At 44.8% G+C, this 24,746-nt stretch overlaps 4 protein-coding genes across 4 annotated transcripts; 3 read left to right on the top strand and 1 right to left on the bottom strand.

The window, feature by feature from the left end:
- The first annotated feature begins 237 nt into the window (after positions 1-237).
- On the top strand, positions 238-8,808 carry LOC128731771 (uncharacterized). The gene is made up of 8 exons (XM_053824911.1): positions 238-2,854; positions 3,276-5,645; positions 5,703-5,938; positions 6,014-7,415; positions 7,467-8,303; positions 8,421-8,543; positions 8,647-8,689; positions 8,763-8,808. Exons 1-8 carry the CDS (start codon positions 238-240, stop codon positions 8,806-8,808), a joined length of 7,674 nt encoding a protein of 2,557 aa, XP_053680886.1.
- Positions 8,809-11,888: 3,080 nt separating this feature from the next.
- LOC128728768 (zinc finger protein Xfin-like) lies at positions 11,889-23,027 on the top strand. Its single transcript, XM_053822416.1, has 13 exons — positions 11,889-12,585; positions 12,671-12,787; positions 12,851-12,887; positions 12,956-13,362; positions 13,911-14,173; positions 16,981-17,434; positions 17,553-17,669; positions 17,733-17,769; positions 17,844-18,234; positions 21,671-22,373; positions 22,485-22,601; positions 22,669-22,705; positions 22,775-23,027. Exons 1-13 carry the CDS (start codon positions 11,889-11,891, stop codon positions 23,025-23,027), a joined length of 3,630 nt encoding a protein of 1,209 aa, XP_053678391.1.
- LOC128731445 (zinc finger protein 37 homolog) lies at positions 18,817-20,413 on the top strand. The gene is made up of 3 exons (XM_053824567.1): positions 18,817-20,002; positions 20,073-20,189; positions 20,250-20,413. The coding sequence occupies exons 1-3, from the start codon at positions 18,898-18,900 to the stop codon at positions 20,288-20,290; spliced, it is 1,263 nt and encodes a 420-aa protein (XP_053680542.1). The 5' UTR covers positions 18,817-18,897; the 3' UTR covers positions 20,291-20,413.
- Positions 23,028-23,196: 169 nt separating the features above from the next.
- Positions 23,197-24,411, bottom strand: LOC128720414 (nuclear pore glycoprotein p62). The gene has a single exon (XM_053814082.1). The coding sequence runs from the start codon at positions 24,409-24,411 to the stop codon at positions 23,209-23,211; it is 1,203 nt and encodes a 400-aa protein (XP_053670057.1). The 3' UTR covers positions 23,197-23,208.
- Positions 24,412-24,746: the final 335 nt, after the last annotated feature.

Raw genomic sequence — 24,746 nt, 5'->3', positions numbered from 1 at the left:
ACGAGCAACAGTGAGTGTGAAAAAGTCGTGAAAAGCCACCGCCGTCGAGCCAAAAAACGTCATCATCGCCCCGCGCGCACCACCCGCGCGATTCCCCCGAGGGCGGGTGCTCGCTCAATTAATTGTGTCGCGTAGCAGCGCAGCAGTGCGCGTTGAGTCGGCGGAAAATTATCCGCGGGCATATGGCAGCGGGATTGGTTGAGCATACGGTGTCGTCCCCCTAAAAGCGATGGCATAATGCATCCCGAGGAGCTGAAATCGAAAGCTTTCGTACTGGAATCTCAGGTGCAGCAGGATAGTGGCTTTGTCGGTACGGGACAAGTGCCACCGCAATACCTCAACCACCAGCAGCAGCAACTTTTTCAGCAGCAGCAGCAGGTCTTTCAGGAGCAGCAGCATCTTCTCCCGCAGCAGCAGGCGGCGCACTATCACCAACAGCAACAACAACAGCATTACCATCATCACCAACAACAGCAACAGCAGCAGCAATATCAGCAGCAGCAGCAGCAACAACAACAACAACAACAGCAACACCAACAGCACCAGCAGCAGCATTTCACCCGGCAGGCGGCCGCCTCCTGCATGCAGGACAAGTACAGCAGTGGCGGCGCACTCCGAGGCCAGCTCCCCATGGAATGGGGCGACAATTTGGCAACCGAACGCGTCATTGCTGGAGGCGTAACTTCCGGCTCGCCCATGACACCAGGGCTCGGGCATCATCATCATCCGCAACAGAACCAACTGCAGAACCCGGGCGACGTCGTGGGTCCGAACGCGTTCGTGCACGGTGCGACGTTGACGTACGGTAATGAACCAACGACACAGGGTCACCAGCGCCGGATGGTTCCACCTGCCGGTGTGAACCAGTACTCGACCCGCGGCGTCGACGGTGGAGCGCCACCTGGTGCTTCCGGTTCCTACTTTCACGATCAGCTTAGCGCGCACGCCCAAACCGTTGTCGGTACCGGGATGGGACACTTCGTCACTGTGGAAACAACGGGCGGTGGTGGTTACGCGACCACAGTAGTGCCAGGTGGTATGGTGCAAGCAGGAGCTGGCCGAACTGTGGGACAGCTGGGTGCCAGCCCAAACGCGGCCTCCCCGCCGGGAGTGCCCGGAATGGGGACAGGTGCATACGTACACACAACCACACCGACGCACGTGGCCTCGTACATGCAACAGGGCTCACCGAGCGGCATGCAGCGGATGAATGATATGAGCACAATGCAAACTTCCAGCGGTCCGGGAGGGACGCTCGTTACTCAGCAGCAGCAACAGATGGTTCCGGAGCATCGCCGTGGACCGCTGCCAGTGCATTCGGACTTTCCTTCCGGGGCGTCGAGATCACCCTTCCATACGGTTTCGCTGCCCTCTTCGAGCCCGTGCCTGGTGGATGCATCCGGTGGCAACAACAGCACCATCGCTGTCTGCACCAAACCTTCCGATATGGGCATGAACAACGATCCGCTAAAATCGGCATCGATGTCTGTAATCAGCCAGCAGCAAGCGTCATCAAGAGGACCTCAAATTTACGGGATGCAAGGAACGGCCCCAATGGAGGTGCCCCTAGAGTCAGAGTTTACCTTCCCAGCGGTAGATCAGAGCGCCAACGATAGCGTCCAGCAGCAGCACCAGCACCAGCAGCAACAACATCAGCAGCAGCAACAGCAACAGCTTTCGATGCCCCTTGGCGGTAACGGGACCCGAGCGTCGGCGCACACAGGATCGAACGATCGTATTACGCGCTCAAGCGTTAACAACCGCTCTACCAGGCTGGCTGAGGACGAAGATCACGAGGGTCTCGAAGAAGTGTTGCCGGTCGATCCGCTGTCCACCGCCAACGATCTCCACTCTGGGCTGGGTCACGTTTCTAAATCCGCTTCCCTAAAACTTGACCACCGATCCAGCGAAGGACAATCAGTGGCCGGCTCGACGATAATACAATCGACGGAGCAGCGCAAACGTTCCGTAAAACACGTGCGTTTCGTCGAACCGGCGGAAGAAAACTCCTACGATGGGATGCGCCGCACGCGCGGTACCGTCTCCCCGCATCCGCTTGGGATGGGCCGCCGAGACGACATAGAGGACGAGGGAGAAGATCAGGAGGAGGACGACGATATGGATGGGCTGTCGTTGATGCAAAATCTGCCCCCCGTCGAGAGTCTGCTGGTGGAAATGGACGAGCCGTTGGATGGAGACGACGATGATAACGAGGACGAGGACGTGGAAATGGAGGACGGCGACGACAATGGCGGTCGACGGCGTATGGCACCGCGAAGACGTCGCCATGGCCAGTCGGCGTTACGGCGCGCGAAACACAGCGAATCGATCGAGCTCGAGCTGGAACCGCTTGTCCCGGTGTCGGTCGAATTGGGCGATGGGAGTGGAGGCTCAGCTGAGAAGGGTGAGGACAGCCGGCTTGCACCGGTGGCCCATGTGTGCCGTGTGTGCCTGTGTGATGAGAAGGATGAACAGGCCGGTGACAGCGAACGGCGACCGATGGAGTCACTTTACTGCACGGTCGTTCCGGAGTACCAATCGCGCAGTCTCTACTCGATCTTGGTGGCTGTCTGTCATCCGCTGCACCTTGGCAGCAATGCCGGGATGCCGGATCGGATCTGTTTACCGTGCAAGGGAAAACTGCTGGCTGCTTATGAACTGTACGATATGTGCCTGCGAAATGATGAAATGCTGCGTCGAAAGTACCAGGAGAAGCTGCTGCTCGCGTCCAGTGCGGCCGGTGGCGCTGGTGGTGGTGGGGGAATGCGGCGCATTAAGAAGGAAAAGTTCGACAATAACGGTGCTGGCGAGGACGACGAAGACGACTATGATAACGACGACTTCTATGGCGGAGGTGAGTGTTGTAGGCGAGAGCTTGCAGTTAAGCTGCATTTATGGATAGGAGAAATTGTTTAAAAAGTGCGCTTAGTTACCTACGTAGTTAGAAGCCTATTTTTGTTCAACTCAAATATTCCCAGGCTGGGGATCGAACGTATCGAATGGCAGGGAGAACGCTCTTGTCTCTGAACTCACAATAATTGCACATTTGAATGCTCTTTCACGAAAAAAAAATTAGATAATATATGAAGCTATCGAAGATGTGAATGAACATTAAAGACGTACATGTAAAATAAGCGTCCTAATTAAACGCTTCGTCGATGCACACTGTGAGAGTAAATATAATTTTTTGCCGTTTAATTCAATCCCTCACAAAACACGTACACGCGCTAGCGGCTACACAGAATGCTCATGCTTTTCCGTCGTTTATATTTTAGCTACCGTGAAACGCGGTACCTCGATGAACGCCCAGGACGATAGCTACCTCTACGACCGACAGTATCCGTTACACGGCTCGGCCGGCGCCACTGGCAAAACGTCCGCGATGGCGGCATTACGGGCTCGCTTCCAACAGCAACCCCAAGGTAAATGGAACAAATATCAGCGCCAGCAGCAGATCTCTTCACCAAGCCAGATGCGCGCCCAGCACGTGGCAAACGGACCGGATGCGTTGCGCCAGCTGCAGGATGGTCGATCGAAACAGACCACCAGCCCGGCAAATCGGTCAGCGGCAACGTACGACTACAACTCGTTCCACCGGGTGCTCCCGAACGGCAGCCACCAGTGCACTAAGTGCATGCGCGAATTTAAGTACCACAGTTACTACAAGAACCACTTCATCAGCCAGCACGATCCGACGAAACCGTTCAAATGCCGCAAGTGCCACTACACCTTCCGCAACGAGCGATGGTTGATCGTGCACATGCGCTCTCACGTCACGCAGAGGGACCCGATGTCGATGGGTGGCATGGTGACGATGGGAAGCGACGGGTCGGCCGGGGGGGCGCAAGATTCGCTCGACGCGTCGCTGGAGGGTGGCATGGATCGGTCGGTGGTGGCGAGTAACACTGGCAGGGCGTTCGAATGTAATTATTGCGATATGGCGTTCCCGGCATTCGGCATCCTGAAACGGCACATGCTTACGGTGCACGCGGACAAAAACCGGGGACTGGAGTGTCCGATCTGTCACTGCCGCTTCGCGAATCAGTCGAGCTTTCTGGTGCACCTGCAGCAGCACAAGGACGAGAAGCAGCGGATGCGCAGCGTGAAGCAGGAAGAGCAGGACGAAGCCTCCGATGAGCAGCAAGCGAAGAGTGCCGATGGTGGGATGCAGGTGAAACGGGAATATGCGTGCCCCGTCTGCACGGCACCGTTCGTGAGAGAGGGCCTGATGAACGTGCACGTGCAGGAACAACATCCGGAGGCATTCGTCGAGCTCCACACGGAGCTGGCCTTCCAGTGTGGCGTGTGCCTGTGCGAGTTTGGCGATCGAGCCGCTTTGGAGGAGCACGCCGGCACGCACAGTGAAGCAGAACGAAGTGAGGCAGCCGCGAAGCAGAGAGAAACAAGCGCACCGCCGGAAGGTGGAGCGTCCGATGATGGGCTGGACAAGGTATTCAAACAAGAAGAGGAAGGCGGTCAATATGCATCGAAGGACGATGCGGAGGCGCAAGAGAATGGTTCCGGTGAAGGATCCGATGGTACAGAGAACGTTCCTGACGGGTGTTCGATGGTGTACAAATGCAAGCTCTGTCAGACTCGGTTCCCGGCAAAGGACTCACTAACGGCGCACATCGAGACGCATATGGCTGCGACGAAACGACAAGCTGGCAAACGATCCTTCGACGAATCGGCGGGTGATGTTGATGGGGCAGGCGACGAAGACGATTACAGTGGCGAGGAGGATGAAGAAGACGATGAAGCGAACGGTGAGGGTGGAGCGGGCACGGGAAGGCGCCAAAAACGCCCGAAACTGGAAGGTGGTGACGATACGGCCGGAGGAGCAACGCCTGCAGGAGAGGAAGACGAAGCTGAGGAACCAATCGATCCGGACGAAATTTCGTTCAATCCGGAAACGGGCGAGCAAGTGTTTACGTGCCAGGTGTGTGGTAAAGTGATAAATACACTCTCCCAGTTCCGTCGGCACAAGCGTGTCCACACGCAAAAAGGCCGACCGTTCGAGTGTCACATCTGCTTCTACCGGTTCGCAATGAAGTACAGTTACACAGCGCACATGCTGCGCCACGAACTCGGATGTGATCCGACGCAACCCACCATGTACCGTTGCTCGAAGTGTTCGGAAACGTTCTCCCGCCGGAAGCTGCTAAACCAACACATCACGGCCACGCACGGTCGATGGTCCGGAGCAACGGCAAGCCCGATGTACGGCATGGCGAATCCTTCAGGCGTCGCTTCCGGCAGGGCTGCGATGGCGCAGGCAGGCGGCGTTTCCCTGGCCAGTGGTGGTGGACGTGGTAGCCATACCTGCCCCATCTGTTCGGAGACGTTCACGCGTGAAAGCGTCCTGAATGGGCACATGAAGACGCACAACCTGGAGGCGGCACAAATGGCCCATTCGGAGGTGTGCTATCTCTGTCGGGTGTGCAGCAGTGAGTTTGAATCCCGTGAGGCGTATGAAGCACACGCTACCGAAGCGCATCCGGGTACGAAGATGGACCTGATGGAATCGGGTGTCACCACCGATGACCCGACGGAGTCGGAAATGCCAGCGACCGAGCTGCCGGTAAACGATGGCCAGGGTGATATCGAAGGTGCAGCGGGTAAGAACGAACTCCACGAAGGGGATGGTGATGGAGGCGACAATGGTGGCGTAATCACGACTCCTCGGGACGACGAGGTGCCAGTGAGCGCGGAAGGAGGGGAGGATACGATGGCCAACGCGAACAACGTCGGTTTCACGCTGATCTTCAAATGCAAGCTGTGTTCCGGGCGGTTTCTGAAGAAAAAATCCCTCGATTGGCATCTGCAAACTCATCGGTCTATTGCCAAGCAAGGCGACGGTGTTGCCATCCTGCCAGATCTCGGTCCGGACGTCATAGCCGACCAACCTAAAATGAACAAGTGCTCGATTTGTGGGCAGGTAAGTGTTGCTACTACTCGATTTGTTGTTCGCACAAGCTCTAATTAATTGCGTTTCTGTGCTGCTTTCCAACAGATGTTCGACAATGAGATTCTCTTCCACGAGCACGTGCGCTCTCACCAGCTCGGTAGGTCCCCGCGGTCGGCCAATGCAAGCTACGTTTCTCCATCTCCACCGACGAGACGAAAGCGATCGGCTGGCCGTAGCATCATCCAGTGCGACCTTTGCAAAAAGACCTTTACCTACCGCAGTCAGCTGCATCAGCACACGATGCTGCACCACCAGCCGGGCAAACCGTTCGAGTGCAAAACGTGCCACTACAGCTTTGTGCACAAGCTAAACTTAAAGCGCCACGAGTTGACGCATCTCCGGGAACCGCCCCGACCGGCGATGGGCGGACTTGGTCCGGAGGATCGTTCCGGGCAGGAAGATCAGGACGATCAGCTGGACAACTCGCACCTGCTGCAGCCGCTGGTACTGTTGCACGGTCCCGAGGACGAAGCGAATGGTGGCGCCGGCCAGGACGATGGCGATGGCAGTGAGCAAATGTCCGTCTCGACAATGGACGGCTCGTCAACGGCGGACGCGAGCGATGGCACCGGTGGACGCGGATGGGCACAAAAGAAGTTCAAGTGCGTCGTTTGCTCGCGGGTGTTTGCGAGCCAAAACGAGCTAGTCGTACACCTGCAGACGCATATCGAGCGTATCAATGAGGTGAAGAATCGCAACGTGCCGTCGCTGGGAACGCCGACCGATACGGGCATCGCACCGAACGATCGGCAGTGTAAGCTGTGCCACAAGGTGTTCAAGTTCAGCTGCCAGCTGAAGCAACACCACCTGCTGCACCACGCGCGCGAGAAACCGTTCGAGTGCCGCACGTGCCACTATCGGTTTGAGTTTAAGGGCCATCTCGTGCGGCACCGGGCGAACCACCACCCTAACGAGGATAAGGACGATAACAGCCTGGACACGATGAGCCCGTTCCTAACGTCGACGCCGCTACGTGGAGCGACTGGCCGGGGTGGTTACGGTGACAACCTCAGCCAAAGCGTGCCAAAGTACGGCGGGCTGGTGACGGACGACGTCATCATAGCGCCAACGACGTCCTCACCGCGCTCGGAAAGCGGTTCGGCCGGTGTGCCCACGCACCAGTGTCCGATGTGCTCGCTGAAGTTCATCAAGGCGCGTTCGCTGGCCATGCACATGCGAATACATCTCGGAGGGCGCAAGCTTCGACGCGTCATTCCGGCTTCCACGGCGGCGGCATCACCTCCGTTGGATGTGCATTTAGCGGCCGGTGGGGTCCTAGGGTCAGACAAGCTCGTGTGTCGCATATGTGCCGGAACGTTCTCAACTGCGCACGAGCTGAAAACGCACATGATGACTCACATTGGGAGCGAAGCGATGGACCTAGAGGCACCGTTCGGTATCAGTGCGTTCAACATGTTGCACGAGAATATGTTCAACGACTCGCTGGGTGGTAGTGGCGGTGGCGGTGCTGGTGGTAGCGGTGGTGCCGATGGTGGAGGTGGTGACGGTGGTGAGGGTGGATCGTCTGGAGGCCCTACCGGTACCGAGGACCACAGTAGTAGCATGGGAGGCGAAGGAGGTAGCAATAGCCGGGCCGAGGGTTGCGGTAGCACCGATGGCGATTATCAGCACGAGGAGGGAGAAGATGGCAGTGGGGGGAATGCGCTTTTCGACAGCTCCAACCTGGAGCTCGTCCTGGATGATAATATTCTCGACAAGAACTTCACTATGCGATATCAGCAACAGCAACAACAGCAGCAGCAACAACAACAGAAACGCCGCAATACGAAGGGCGGTGGGCACAACAATGGAGACGGTGGGGGGGAGGACGACGGCGAGGAAGAAGATGATGGTGACGACAATGAGGATGATGTCACGGACACGAACGATGGTGAAGGCGGAGCAGGCGACGAGGACGACGAGGAGGACGAAGGCGAACAGTCGTCCGCGTCGACGATGGCTAGCTACCAGCGAAGCATGAACCTGATGGCCACACATCGATCCCGCCTTGCATCGGCAGCCCTGTCGACACGGTTACAAACGACCCCGTCCGCCTCCTCGTCACAGTCGTCCTCGTCGACCAAGGGCAAGATCGTGTGCGAGCTGTGCAAGAAGGAGTTCCTCTATCCGTGCAATCTGAACCAGCACAAGCAGCTGCACCACTCGAAAGACAAACCGCACGAATGCCGCGTGTGCCACTACCGCTTCGAGTACGTTGGCCATCTGCAGCGGCACATCCGGCAGCAGCACGAATCGATGGCGGAAGAGCTGCTTGTGACGGCAGAACCGCAATCTTTCGACTGCAACTTTTGTGGCGAATCGTTTGAGGCGAAGCGTGAGTTTTTGATCTTGATAGTTACAAACACACCGTTCATCACAGTTTCGTCAATGTCCTTAAATTGTTCTTTGTTTGAGACATGCTATATTAATTTTATTATCATTTCATTTTCAGCTCTACTAACGGCACACGTTCACGCAATGCATAGGGGAGAGAAACCGTTCCAGTGCGACAAGTGTCCGGCGACGTTCAGTTATAAGAAATCGTACGAAACCCATCGGGAGGAGCATTATTTGAGTAAGTAGAATGGCGACATGAAGCGAAAGTATTGTGGCCTACCTGTTATGGTTGTTTGTACGCAATTGTAATGTATCACCTGTTTCCCATTCCATCCAAACAGAAGCGAATAATGGAGCCTTCAAGTGTAGTTTCTGCAAAAAAACGTAAGCATCTCGCATATTAGTTTTAAAGTGTTTTCATTCGCGCTAATTAACCGTTTCTTCTTACTCCATCCAGTTTCAACAGCGCACAAAAGGTAGACAACCACGTTTGCATTCAATAGTGACAATGGGAATTTAAAACACCATGATACAAACTAACAAAACGGAAGCAATGATAACAAATTACGCTAATCCGCCGGGAAGGAGCTAACAGAGACAAAAACACACATAAACATATAGCAGCTATAAACGTATCTTTTACACATACTCAACACCTACGCGCTGATGCAGTGTAAGTTTAGTCGTAGTAAAGAGAGTAAAAAATATTGTTTAAGCAAATCCAGGATAGGAAACCTATATAGTAGTAGCACGAGAAAGGAAGGCAACAAAGAAACATACAGTAATAACATTTGCAGGAAAACAAACCGCCTATACAGTTGTCATAGGGGAAGATCGAATGATGAGATCAAATAGTTTTAAGGAGGAAACGAATCAAAACAACACTACAAACTTAACAAACAAAAAACTGCTACGCTGATACTTTGAATGAAAGGGAGCGAGAGAAAGCAGCGAATGAGACAGTGGAGCAAAAACAACAAGCGACACCAGAAGAGTGCCGAAATCAAGCAGCCCAGTAAAATTAAAGAAAGCATATTTGAAGAAGAAAAATAATATGAGAAAAGGTTAAGGAAACACTACAAAAAATTGCGACAGTAAAACCAACAAAGTAGTAGTTCAAATTGTTTAAGAATATTCTTAGTTGTAGTGTAATGTTAGGCAGAAAGTTGTAAAGAAGTCCGACGCTGTATTCTATCCGTGCTCTTGATGATTCGGAATGATAAACACTACATCACCGATAGATTAAACTTAAACAAGAGAAGTAATTAAGAAGTAAGTGACAACAGTAGATACATAATACAAACAAAAACATCAGCAAAGACGAAATCGTCATATGTCGTTAAGCTTGCACCACTTTCCTATTGGAAAATAGCATTTGCTCTCCAGAATCACCTTTCTTTTGATTGAAATGGAAGATGTAAGGCAATATAGTGAAACGGAGATTTAAAGAGACAAGGATATAGAGACGTGAGATATGAAAAAATGCGCGTTAGTGAGGAGAGAGAGAGAGAGAGAGCGAGAGAGAAATTAGATTGATCATGCCTTTAGTAACTACGCGCTTGCTTAAGTTTCTGTTTCGTAATGCCCTTCGATCACAATAAGATCGAGCATCCTTTGCTTTTTTAGTATTTTAATTCATTGTGTCTGAAAGGTCATAGACAAACTGTCGAGCAATTCAATGTTATAATTTAACTTTACTTTATGAAGCTACTTCGTTGAGTAGGACTTTTTTTTGGTCGCTGTTGTGCGATTCTTGTACAGGTCCTTCTTAACATAATCTTGATCGTATATGCTCATTTAATATAACGTTTTATTGTAATTTATACACTGTAATGATAATCGTTCGAACATTACTATTATTTAACAAGAAACGAAAATGAATCGTTTTTGCTTGTGAATCGGCAAACATTAAACCATGCTATTGCTAATGGGCATGGCGTGCGTCGTGTGAATTGAAAGTATTTTTTCTTTATTTCATCTCATTTCTCCACTATAACCGAGATTCAGGTCCCGTGCAAATTACTCTTGCATTTTGGACTGTGTTGTGTATTTGGCGGCCTGCCGTAGAGATTTTAGGTGCAATTCTGCTTATGTTTATTGATTTTAATGATTGAATATGCCTGCAAAGGATGTGTGGAAGACATAATACTAATGATGCTAAAGGAAATCAGATATATCCATAGTAAGCGTATACACAATAAGCGCATCCTAGTTCCGTTATTCCGCGTTGAATGTTTGGAAGATGATAGCATCTGACTCGAATAGCATCGTGGAGACGAAGCAAAACATGTTTTTTCTTTGTAGCATGCAGACACACCGACTTCACGTGCACTTGCAAAACTTAGCCTCTTTTTCAATCAGAGATCAAAAATGTACTACAACAACAAAAATCAGGAGAGTGTTGCAAATTTCATGAGCATCATTAATTTATTATTATATTTATTATTGTAATCGTATTAAGATATTTAACCACTACCCCACCCATAAAAAAACATAATGAACGGTAGAACATATTCGAATGAGGACGGTCGAGCACTGGCAGACGGTTAAAAACACACAAAAACTTACAAAAACACTGAAAATATGATTCAAAAGGATAGAACAAAGTAGGATTGTAAAGGATATGATAGAAGATCGAGCCGGAATGGGAATTAAAATAAAATAAATATAAGGTTTAGTGATTTAAATTGTTTAGCTTGTTTATTTTATTTTATTTATTTTTTTATTTTTAATCTGGTAATGGTATCTGAAGCGTTTGCTTTCTTGTATTTATTGGACTTAAATTCTGCTGATATTCGACGTTTTATATATTATTTTTTAATAATACCTCTGATAGCTTAATATAGAACGCCTGTTATATTTCATTGGCTTGTATAACCATATATTCATATCAAATACAGTCGATATCACGTGCTTACCTAAGTGTGGATACCTTGGCTGGGTGGTTTTGTTGACGTTTCATAATGCATAAATAAACAGTAGTAAATGAATCGCTCACTTCAGCAGTGTTTTGGGTTAAATAAGCTTTTCAAAATCACTCACCGTCGTAATGGATAAAACACAACCTATGTTTGCTTTTTTGGACTCAGAGGCTGATTTTTGTAGCATATGCCGAATCAAATCAGGCGTCAATATTAGTATAGATGAAGTGATAGAGCTTGCAGGCAGTAGAAAAGCATTGAGCTTGTACGAAATGCTTGAAATGTTGTTTCCCTCTGCCGTCAACAATCTCGAAGAGCTTGGTGAGAAATTAACGTGGTTAACTCAAATTTGTGATGTCTGCAAACAAAAAGTTATAGAAGCTTACGAGCTGTACGAGCAGTGCAAGGAAAGCAGCAATTGGTTTCGAAACGCCCACTCAAATAAGCAAAATTCCGATGGCGATGCTATCAAATGTGAATTTATCAGTGTTTCCCCTGTTCCGTTTGAAGAGTTGATTGAATGCAAGGATGAATATCAGGATCCTGTTATTGAATCTATGGACTGTAGCCTAGACGAGGATTCGAAGGAAGTGTTATTCAAAGTAGATAGGATATCTGAATATCCGCCAACAATTCAACGTACTTCTCGCAGATCATCAAGAATGCGTAAGACTAAACGCCAAAGTTTTGCGTCGGAAGATACAGCTGTTGAAACGATCGGTAATAGAGATGGTAAAAATTATTCCCTGAAAAAAAATGATGAGCATAAGCAGGATACACAAGCAGACGAGTTGACCAAAGACAAGATGATTTCAAAGACGATTTCAAAGAACGCAATGGACCAATTGCATACCCGAAGGAATAAAAAAAGACCAAAAAATCAAAGGAGGAATGAAAAAGCAGAGTCGAAATACCCAGACAAGGATTGTTTGGATGAAACACCAGAGCATCCTGAGGAACTACAGACCATAGCCGATGTGTATCTCTGCCAGCTTTGTGAGGGGCCTACGTATGAATCCCCAGCGGAACTTACTAAACATCTGAATGATGCACATCCTGATCAGATACTTGCATGTGACAAATGCCCGAAGGTGTTCATGAGCGAGCAGACGTTTCAACACCACCAATATTGCCATGCTACAGGGCGATCGTACTTTTGTAATTTTTGTGATAAAGGTTTTCTATCTGAGCATCTACGCAAGAGTCACATTCGCTCGCACACACACGGAGCCGAATTTTTGTGCTCGCTTTGTGGCAAGAAATTTAACAATAAGAGCAACTTACGGCAGCATCTAATGCGCCATACCGGCGCTAAACCCTGGGCTTGCTCTGAGTGTCCAAGTAGGTTTTGCACGAAAGGTTAGTATATCTCGGATTTACGTTGAGTTCAAATTTTCAGGTATGCTCAGTTTACAATGAAATCAAATTTACTTTATCTTAACAGGTGCTTTAAAGTTACACCAGCGAACCCACTCAGAGTTGAGAGCTTTTAGCTGCGATACTTGTGGATCGCAGTTCCATACACGATATTCTCTTGTGAAGCATAAATTGATTCATACAGGTAACTCTTGTGTATAGTTTTTTTCCATTGACTAACGATCCTTTTTAATCCCAATTATTACAGGAGAACGTCCGTATGCCTGTGATGTGTGTCCAATGAGGTATTTATCATAAGTCATCAACAAAAAAAAAAACTGTTTCATTTCTTATAATCTGTTTCTTTCAACAGATTTGTTTCAACATACCACGTGAAACGACACAAGTTAACACATACCGGTGAAAAACCGTTCAAATGTTCATATTGCGAGCGTAGTTTTGCACAAAGCAACGATATGGTGAAACACATGAAATTGCATGTGGGGGATAATCCGTATCAGTGTGATCGGTGCGAGTCTTCATTTCGTTTGCTCGCAGAGTTGCGAAATCATTACAAGGAACACTATCAGTCCGGTGAAAATTCTACCAAAAATGATAGCAGCTGGCCGGCGGAAGAGGATAAGAATATACGGTTCACAAGCACGGATATATTGAAACTCAGATTCGAAAAAGAAATGAGTCAATACAACGGAAGATGTGAGGAGAGTCGTGCGAAACGAAGAGTTTTTGTTGAGACTACAAAGTTTCCTGAAATGCTCTGATGAAGCAAACTTAATGCTTGCAATAACTTTAAATTTGTAAATCACACTATTAAGCCGTATAAAATTAAAAGGAAATTTCGAAAAGAAGAAAAACGATCGTTAACCGCAGGAACACGCTGTTAAGCAATATGACTAAGACACGTGGTGGCGCATAGTAAGTAAGCCAATGCGTACGACTGCAGTTTTTAAAATGCGCTCAATAAAAAATTTTATTAATATGACTAACTGAAGATTTTCATTCTGTTATTTCATTCCGCGTATTCAATTTGCAATTTTCTGCAGCTATATTAATCTTGTTCAACAGGCGCTTTTATGACAGTTCATTTACCAAATAAATAAATACATGTCTTTTGAGGACGCTGATGTTGATGGCTGTAATTTTCGTAAAATAACTGGAAATTAAGTTAAAAAGTGCCGCAATACTATATAGTTTCCCTTCAATATCGTGAGCTCATCTATTTGTCTTTACGAAGGAGAAATAACTGCCGAATTCCATGGCATACGACAATTTACATTATTGTCGGATATGTGCGTCACCATCAACAGATGCGGAATGTGGCATGCACGAACCGATGAACGATGGAAGTAAATCGAGCATACAATTTATACTGGAAACGTTGTTTCCTACACTCTTCAACGCAGCACAAGTACAATATGATCTCAGCGTGAACTGGCCTTCAAAAATTTGTCTCGAGTGCAAACGTCGAATTCAAGAAGCATATAACCTGTACGAATTGTGTACCGACAGCGCAGATCGTCTTCGGAAATGTCTAACACAAGAACCAGAGGGCGATGCTATCGTCTTCGAGGTAGAATACATAGCTCATGGTCCGATACTGCAGGAATTCGTTGAATGTAGTGATGACACACACCCAGAGCCTGAGCCATCAAAATTAGTAAAAACTAGATCTTCCGGAAGGCGCAAAAGTGTACCTGTAAATCAGTCTACCAACAGCGAGTCGAATATCGAGGATCAACTCGATAGCACTGGAAGAGATGCAACAGAGGTGCATGAGGAAAAATGTACAATTTTCCTCAAAGATGAGCATACAAAGTTTTCTGAAGCAGATGAAACGGCTGAAGCTGAACAAGACTCAGACCTGGACACCTTGGAGCCAGCTCCAAAGCGTAGAAGAGGCAAACCAAAAAAAATTATAACTAGAGATCCAAAAGAAAGGAAACGAAGATTAAAAAAAGATTCATCTGGTAACGTGGAAAATATTGAAGAGCTGCAGTCCAAGAGGAATGTATATCGGTGCCAGCTGTGCGAAGTATCAATGTTTTCTTCCCCAACGGAACTGACCGAACATCAGAAGGCGGAGCATCCTGCCCAAATTCGTCCCTGTGATAAGTGCCCGAAGTTGTTCGTTAGCGAGCAATCCTTCCAACATCATCAATACTGTCATGCTACGGGACGATCGTTTTTTTGCACGTTTTGCGATAAAGGTTTTCAAACGGAAAATCTGCTCAACAGTCATACTCGTTCGCATATGCGAGAAGCAAAATTTCTGTGTTCGTTTTGTGGCAAAGGATTCGCGAATAAAAGCAGCTTGGAGAAGCATATGAATTTCCATACCGACATTAAGTCATGGGCATGCAGTCTGTGTCCGTGTCGATTCAACACGAAAGGTACAAAATCTAACAGATTGTTAATCATGGAAAAGAAGCACGATCGAATTAAAATTGAATTTTCTTTCTAGCATGTTTGCTTGTTCATCAGCGCACTCACACGAAAACCAAAATTTACACTTGTTCAACTTGTGGGTCTCAATTTAATAAGCATTATTCGATGGTCAAACATCAAATCATACATACAGGTATATGATGAAACATTTGCCTTTGAAATCCTTGCTATTATTAATGAACAACTTCCTTTTTTATTGTGTGCCGTTATTAGGAGAACGTCCCTTTGTGTGCGAAATTTGTCCGATGAGGTAAGATTTTTTTTTAAAAAGTACCATACTTTGTACCAGTATGCCGTATCAAAAGTACCATTTCTTTTGAATTTATAAGCTTTATCTTATTAATGAACTACTATCGTGTCCTCTTAATATATATATATATTCTTATAGATTCGTGTCACCTTACCATGTCAAACGCCATATGCTGACGCATACGGGTGAAAAGCCTTACAAATGTGATTTTTGCGATCGTAGCTTCGCACAAAGCAACGTGTTAGTGAAACACATGAGGACTCACGTTGGCGATAATCCTTATCAGTGCGATCGCTGTGATGCTTCGTTCCGTCTACTCAAGGATCTTCGAAATCACTACCAAGAACACTATCAAACGAGTGACAACGGAACCACTAGTTCCGCGGTTACAGATGATAAGGACATTCGATTTACTAGTACGAAAATATTAAAATTGCGATTTGAAAAAGAAATGGCGCATTACGGCCAAAGGTATGAGGAAAACAACGGAGAGTGAACTGCCTTCACTGGAAAGTAGTTCCGAATGTTTATTTACTTTCGTAACGTGATTGATTGGAAAATCATTACGAATATGTAACGTTAGTCTTTAGTTTAGCACAACCTAGGGTTTTATTATTGAATATGGTTAAGAATAACTAAGACAGGAGCAATTATGATTAAACTTAATGATAGATTAAAATATAATGGGCTAACGATTTTAATGCCCTATGTAAAGTATGTGAATTAATAAAATGACACCCAAACTCTACTGAACATGCTCGTTATGTTTTTTTAAGACTGTCCAAATGGAGACGTAGTGATTCCATCGCGAATATAACATTATTCTACAGGATCACGTTTAAATTTGCGGTAATGAATACATATGAATTCAAGGCGGATGCATCTGCCTTCCGCATCACGTTGCATATCACGAATGTAGTGACCTTGACCGTGCCATGTATAGATGATGCAGATGTTGTGATTAATTGTGTCAAAGATGTAAACAACTTCTTTTTAATTGGTTTTGTTTGGGATTGCTAGTGAATATACAAATTTTAGCCATGGATGTTACAAAAAATACGTCTGAGGAAGAGCGTAGAACTTTTTTGTTAACCTGTTGTCGCATATGTTTATCGATGGCAAGTGCAGAATATTGCATCACTGAAAACATGGAGCACGAAAGCACGTTGAGTCTTCATATAATGTTAGAAAGGCTGTTTCCAACATTTTTCAATGTAGATAAAGCGAGGCACGATTACAATACGAGTTGGCCGTCAAAAATATGCATGAACTGTAAAAATAAAGTGATAGAAGCTTATGCATTGTATGAGATGTCTAAACAAAGTGATGATCATTTGAGGACATTGATATCTCATGAGCATTCCGCAATAGAGCCCAATGATATAGCAGACGGAAGGAAACCAAAACTGGACGTCTCCGAAGCTGAGCCATCCATGGAATTTATTTTATGTGACAATGTTCCGAACGATTCGGTGAATGCTAAGGAATCTAGCAATAGTTTAACAAAACCAAAAAAGTCACTACGGATAATGAGAGCAAAAAGGAAAAAGATGGGTTTAAAGGAAAGAGTATCTTGTGAAGAAGGTAATACGAATACAACATACACCACGCTTAAAAAAGAACACAATTCACTTGATAATGGTAATGGAGAAAAGGATAAAACCATTCGGAAACGCAAAAAGGCGACCTGTGAAACAAATCAACATTCACAAAAGGAATTCGAAGAAACTGAAGAGCTACAAACTAAAATAGATATATACCGTTGTTTACTTTGCGATGGTCCCATATATACGTCCCCAAAAGAGCTGACCGATCACCTAAAAATGAAACACCCAGATCAAATTCGCACTTGCCAACAGTGTCTGAAAGTTTTCATGAGCGAACCAGCCTTCCAGCAACATCAGTATTGCCACGCTACAGGACGATCATTCTTCTGTACGTTTTGTGATAAGGGATTCCAGACAGAACAGTTGCTCAAAAATCATATTCGAACTCATACACATAGAGCAGATTACTTGTGTTCATTGTGTGGGAAGGAATTTAACAACAAAAGCAATTTTCGACAGCATGTTAGAGCGCATTCTGGTGATAAGCCGTGGGCTTGCGAACAATGTCCAAGTCGTTTTAATACGAAAGGTAAATAATGATCATACAATGGTTTAATATGTAACAGTAACTTATGGAATGGATTAGAATTTTATTATCATCAAAATTGTATCGCTTCCCAATATCTTTACCAACTATTATGCTACAGGTGGCCTAACAAAACATCAGAATACACACACGAAAATTAAGGCATTTAGCTGTGACACGTGTGGATCTCAGTTTAATAAGCATTACTCTCTAATAAAACACAAGCTTATTCATACAGGTATGTAGGTAGTACTTGGACAATTGGGTTGATTTAAATTTGTTTACCTTTACTGATTTTTAGGAGAACGTCCGTTTGGTTGTGAAATTTGCAAAATGAGGTATACAAAGAAAAAAATTTATAATTATAATATCTACAATATATACTATTATATTGTTATTTATGATATTTCAGGTTTACTTCTAGTTATATGGTAAAACGCCACATGCGAACACATACAGGTGAAAAGCCTTACAAATGCACGTACTGTGAACGCAGTTTCGCACAAAGCAACGACATGGTGAAACATATGAAAACACATGTTGGAAATAATCCGTACCAGTGTGATCGTTGTGAAGCATCCTTCCGTCTACTCACTGATCTTAGAAATCACTACAAGGAGCATTATCAAATGCGTGAGGCAGCTGCAGGTTCATCGACCGAAGACGACAAGGACATACGGTTTACCAGCACGAATATATTAAAACTGAGATACGAAAAAGAAATGGGTCAACAAAACGCAAGCGATGGTGATTGTATCATAAAACATAAAAATATTTCAAGTGCTAATAAATTAACAATAAGTTAACCTACCGTTCTTTTAACGGAAAAAAATATCATTAACATTTGAAAAGAACGTTTATGTATCAGTCACGACTTTATATAGCATTAGCAAATTGAAGTAAATGTTAACGATGTTTTATTATGATACGGTTTCATGTTACTCCACGTGCTGAAAAGGAAAATTTATTGAATGTGGTACATTTGTGTACATATATATTTGGTGCGCTGTTGATTGAGGATCTGATGTTCGACTAAATCTTATTTTGAATAGTGCCTTCCAGCTAGCGCTGTATAAAGCTGTTTGGACGACCGTGAAGCAACGTTTGTCGATATCCTTTACTGTTATTTTTTTAATATTATTTTTATCCTTTATTACAATAGGATATCTATGTATAACCTATGCTTAAAGACAGCTGATATTGTATATATTGTATTAATCTTGAACTTGTTTCCAAACCTATGGTTATGTCAAATCACAACGTAAACAACACGATTCGCATTACTTATTTTTGATATCCATTCCCAAGCCTTAAGTGTATATTAGTCTACCTAATTTTCGGTGATGGAGGCAAAAGAATCTGAGTTTCGGTCCATGAATGCACCATCTGCGTTCTGTAGAATTTGTACTGTGTTGGGAAAGTCAGAATATGATATCTACGAAACAGAGCACGAGGGTGGCGTAACAATGAGCCTGCATATGATGCTGGTTGAGTTGTTTCCCTCTGTTTTCAATGAGGAGCAGATAAAACGAGACGAATGCTTAAAATGGCCAAATAGCATATGCGTGGAATGTAAAAGAAAAGTGTTGGGTGCATATTCATTGTACGATTTGTGTATAAATAGTGAAATACAGTTGAAGAAATATGTTCCTCATACAGAAGTTGACGTCGGAGATGTCCTTGTTAAATCAGAACATGCAGACGAGACTGATCCCATGTTGGTGTCAAACACATGCCAAGAAATTACAAAACCATTAGAAACGAACACCAAAAAGCGTGGGAGGCCTGTACGAATATCAAATAAATCACTTTCAGCAAAGCAATCTGAGGATTCCACAGAAGGCGGTGCAGTGACGATCGCGGATCAACTTTGTACAACATCTGATCATTTTGAAAATAACTCTGGTACGAAAGACGAGGAAACAACCTTCGAAATAACTAAAAACACGAGAAATGTACGGAAATCTCGATTAAGAACAAAAACAACAAGTAGTACTGAAAGAAAGAGCTCATTAAATAAACGCCCAAAGGAATCAGGAATTGGAAATGAGCAAGAGAAAAAAGAAAATCGGACTAAACGTCGTTCAAATGATTTAAAAGAGAAAAAAGAAAAAAAGATAAAACATTCGTCAGAAAAGGTTCCAGAACATGATGAAAATGATACCGAAGAATTAGAAACCAAGGTAGATCTGTACCGCTGCATACTTTGCGATGGTCCGGTATATACGTCACCGAAAGAGCTGACTGAACACTTGAAAGCGATGCATCCTCAACAGATTCGTTCATGTGACAAGTGCCCTAAGGTGTTCGTTAGCGAACAAGTGTTCCAGCATCATCAATATTGCCACGCTACAGGACGATCATTTTTCTGCTTATTTTGTGACAAGGGATTCCAGAATCAACAGTTGCTGAATAGTCATATACGCACCCACACTCACGGAACGGGTTTCCTATGCTCTTATTGTGGACAGGAATTTAGCAACAGAAGCAATCTACGACAGCATTTGTTGCGCCACACTGGAGACAAACCGTGGGCATGCACCCAATGCCCGAGTCGTTTCAGTATGAAAAGTATGTCTTAGTTATTCACAATTGAATAATTTTGAAAGCTAATCTTTTGATCCATTTGTCATTAACACAGGCTATTTAGTAAGGCATCAGCATACCCACACAAAAATTAAACAATTTAGCTGTGACACGTGTGGGTCTCAATTTAATCGGCATTATTCCCTTGTAAAACATCAACTTATTCATACAGGTAAATCTTTGTGCGATAATGCCACATTTTCCTACTAATTTTTCCGTTACCATATTTTAGGAGAAAGACATTTTGCGTGTGAAGTTTGCAGCGTGAGGTAATCTTATTGTTGCATATACTATTTTCTCGGGTTTTACCTTACCTCTGGTTCAAATTTTTATTTACTTTTTACAGGTTTACTTCTAGCCATCACGTGAAGCGTCATATGCTGACGCATACGGGAGAAAAACCTTATAAGTGCACGTACTGTGAACGCAGTTTCGCGCAAAGTAATGATATGGTGAAGCATATGAAAACACACGTTGGAGATAATCCGTACCAGTGCGATCGTTGCGAAGCATCCTTCCGTCTACTCACTGATCTTAGAAATCACTACAAGGAGCATTATCAAACACGAGAGGCAGCAGCAGGTTCAACAGCGGAGGATACATGCATAAGATTTACTAGCACGAATATATTAAAACTGAGGTACGAGAAAGAAATGAGTCAGTACAAGAACAGTACTGTACAAGAAGGAAACCATGAAAGTACGATTAATTTTCAGTGAATTAAAGTGCTCATAAACGATAATGTGTATCAAATTTCTGTCTTGTTCTGGCACAGTTTCAATGACTGATAACTTGTTTATTGAATGGTTATGTTTCTCTAAAAACTGTTCACAATAAATTATAGTGAATAGATTAGATATAGTTTCAATACATCATGCGTTGATTGAAAATAAATTTTTGATGATTACTTTTTACATGAGAGAGTATGATGTTTTAACTCATATTTGTTTAATGAAATGAATGAAACGTTCTTTTGATCATTGCTGGAAAATCAGACTGTATCCATGATAGAGTATAATAAAATTGAAAATCATATCAAAATAATAAGGTACGAAATTCAAAAAAATAGAAACATTTAACTGGCAGTGATAATTATCTTGGCTATATATCAATCTTGAGTATATTTCAAAATTAATGTTTACGTCAATCTTCATTGTAAACAAAACAATTCATAGTCTTTCAGTTTGCTCTAAATTCGTTTAATATAATTTGTAGGAAATTATGAGTTTGAAAGAAGTTGATTTTGAGTTGTTAGACACTAAATCAGAGCTATGTCGAATTTGTGCTACGTGGAGTAATACAGCATATGATATCTACGAAGCAGAGTACTTGAGCAGCGCAACAATGTTGAGTCTGCATACAATGTTGATTGAACTGGTTCCCTCCGCATTCAATGCGGAGCAAATAAAACTGGACGAAAGCATGAATTGGCCAAGAAATATTTGCAAGGAATGTAAACTAAAAGTTTTGGATGCATATTCGTTGCACGAGTTGTGCGTAGAAAGCGCAGACAGGCTCAAAAAACATTTGACCGCATCAAACAGTCAACAGGTTATCACGCATGCAGGAGCAAAACTTTCTTCGGACAAATTGGGAGTTGTTTCAAAAAAGGCACAAAAACCCATTTCGCGTAGATCTTTACGAAATCGCAAGGCAGAAATTGAAGAAATAGTGGTGGGCATTGACTCTCAAACAATAGAATCAAGCGAGCGTAATGTGCAAACAGATGCAACAGGTTCATCTACTATTCAGAGCTATATGTTGACTGATGATCGTACGATCAATTCAGAAGAGGATGACAAACAGACAATTTTCTGCAGTGAAGAAACCTCATTGTTATCGCCCTCAATCGATGGCAATCAAATCTCCGCCCAAGGAAAAGTGAATAAATCAAGGGCAACCAAAAAGCGAACGAAAAAGAAATCACTGGAAATTCATCGATTGGAATTGTTAGAACCTCAAGACAAGACAAATCTGTCACAATGTCTGCTTTGCGATGGAACACCACATTTTGCTGCAAATGAGCTTACCGAGCATTTGAAAGCGGAACATTTGGAGCAGATTCATAGCTGTGACAAGTGTCCGAAAGTGTTCATGAATGAGCAAACCTTTCAGCATCATCAATATTGTCACGCTACAGGACGATCGTTCTTCTGCACTTTTTGCGACAAGGGTTTCCAAACTCAACAATTGCTCAACAATCACGTTCGCACCCACACACACAGTACCGGTTTCCTGTGCTCGCATTGTGGCAAGGAGTTTAGCGATAGAAGCAATCTTCATCAACACGAGAAACGACACTCTGGAGATAAACCATGGGCGTGTAACTTGTGTCCGAGCCGTTTTAGTACAAAAGGTATACTACGGAAAAGGGGTTTCTCTGATCCACAGATTGTTAGACTCAACTGTTTCTGCAACAAATTACTAATTGATGTGTCATACTAAAATTTATTGATGTTATTTTCAGGCTACTTAACTGTGCATTTGCATACTCACACCAGAATCAAGGCATTTAGTTGCAGTACTTGTGGATCGCAATTCAACAGACACTATTCACTAGTGAAACACCAGGTCATTCATACAGGTAAGTTGCTAATATTTCTTTGATGGCTGAATGTAAAAAAACTGTATTAATGAATATGCATTTTCAGGAGAACGTCACTATGCGTGTGAAGTTTGCAAGATGAGGTAAATTGACATGCATTTTATAAAGCCATATCTGTTAGTTAATGTCATTTCATTTTTTTTATATTTCAGGTTTGCTTCGGCCTACCATGTGAAGATTCACATGCGAACGCATACGGGCGAAAAGCCTTACAAATGTAAATATTGCGGACGCGGATTCGCGCAGAAAAACGATATGCTTAAGCATACAAAAACGCATGGAAAACCGTTTCCATGTGATCAATGCGAAGCTACATTTCCTTTGCTGAATGATTTGCGAAATCATTGGAAGGAGCACGTTCAAGCGGGGAAGTATGAGCAAGCACAACCTTCCGTCGAACAGTGAAATAAAATCAGTTTTAAAGCATATATGTTTGGTTTTTTTCTAACCTCATCACTCAATTGTTGTATCAATTAATTATCATAACTAATAAGGTTTAAAGTTGACGTTATCGCTGCTTTTTTATTAATGTATTTTCTAACGCTAAAATAATTGAATGATACAAATGGTGGAAAGCGGCACCAACTCACTGATCGTAATACGTTAGACGGAATGAGCGCTCATTATCTTTCCGAAGTGTTTCATGCATTTTGTTGATTTCCTCGAGCCTATTCGTGATGACCGTGGTAGACGATTCGATCCACTGCAGCGAGTTCATGTGTGCGTTTAAAATCTTTCCGATTTGCACAAGCGGATCGTTCGGGTCAGTGTACTTGTTCGCATCGTTCAAGTGTTCGATCACCTCCTTCAGATCCTCGTACATCTGCTTCAGCTGCGAATCTAGCGTTTCCGCCATCGAATACGTCTGGCCACGCTCGAGATCAATTTGCCCAATTCGTGAGAGCTCCTGCTCGAGCGGCACTATGCATTCTTCTAGCTCGGTGTGCTGCGCGGTGATGAACTCCAGTTCCTGCTCCATGGCGTTTTGTTCAGCCTTCACCTTCATGACGGCTTCGTTGAGGGCGACAATTTTCTCCCCGTTCGCTAGAAGCATGTTGTCCCAGGCGTTGACCTGCGTTGCCTGGTTCGTGAACAATTTCTCCTGTTCCTCCAGCTCTAGCGTCCACTTGTTAATAAATTCTTCCAGCTGGAAAAATTTCAACTGCATGTTGCCGGCGATGGTGGCCGATTGCGTAGTCTGTGTATTTGTTGAGAGACTAGCTAACCCGGAGCTTGCACTAGTGGTCGGCACGATGCTACTGGTAGTAGCGGCAGGTGTCGCCGTTGTGGTGGTGCCTTCCGGTTGCTTCGCTAATCCAAATCCACCAAGAGTTAACGGAGCCGTAGCAGCTGTTGTGACCGGCGTGGTGAGCGATCCGCCAAGTGGATTTCCGGCTGGCGCTGTTGCGGCGGGTTGGCTGGCGTTAAGCGGAGCCAGCGATGCCGTAGTTGTCGATGCACTCGCTCCCAACGAACCAAACGTTGGAAGCGTGGCGGCTCCTGTAGGTTGTTGGGCGCCTACAGCTGGGGATGCAGCTGCAACACCTCCACCGCCAGCACCAAGTGCTGCACCAAACGATAATGAAGCTAATCCGCCGCCGGCACCAGCAGCAGGTATTGTTGTAGCGGTCGAAGGATTCAGAGTTGGTGCGGCAGTGCCGGTAGCGCCGAAAGTTGGTGTAGTACCGAATGAAAACCCTGTCGTCGCGGTGCTGGTAGCTGCGGCTCCGAGAGAAAACCCTCCCGTCGAAGCGGTTGTCGTGGTAGGTGTCCCGAAGGAGAAATTCATCTTTAACTAAGTTATTTCTAAAAGAAAACAAACTTCTATGAATTACGCGCCACTTAAACACACGTCGTTTTGATGTTGGGACAGCTTTTCGAGCAGTATGACAGTTACGAAATTTATTCTGCTCGACACGATCAAGATGCATATAGCATAGAAAACTTTATTATGTTTTCTTATGCTGACAGAATGTATGCTTAGCTTAACATGTTTCATACAAATCGAATTTAAATTTAAACAACAATAAATAAGTAAGATGGTTGATCATAAATAACATAAAATCATGCGAGATTCATTGAGTATTAACTCGCACAGTAAGTATCCCACAAAAAAATATTTAA

Source organism: Anopheles nili, chromosome 2, assembly GCF_943737925.1.
Source record: "Anopheles nili chromosome 2, idAnoNiliSN_F5_01, whole genome shotgun sequence".
NCBI lineage: Eukaryota > Metazoa > Arthropoda > Insecta > Diptera > Culicidae > Anopheles > Anopheles nili.
This window is presented reverse-complemented; position numbering and strand designations above follow the sequence as displayed.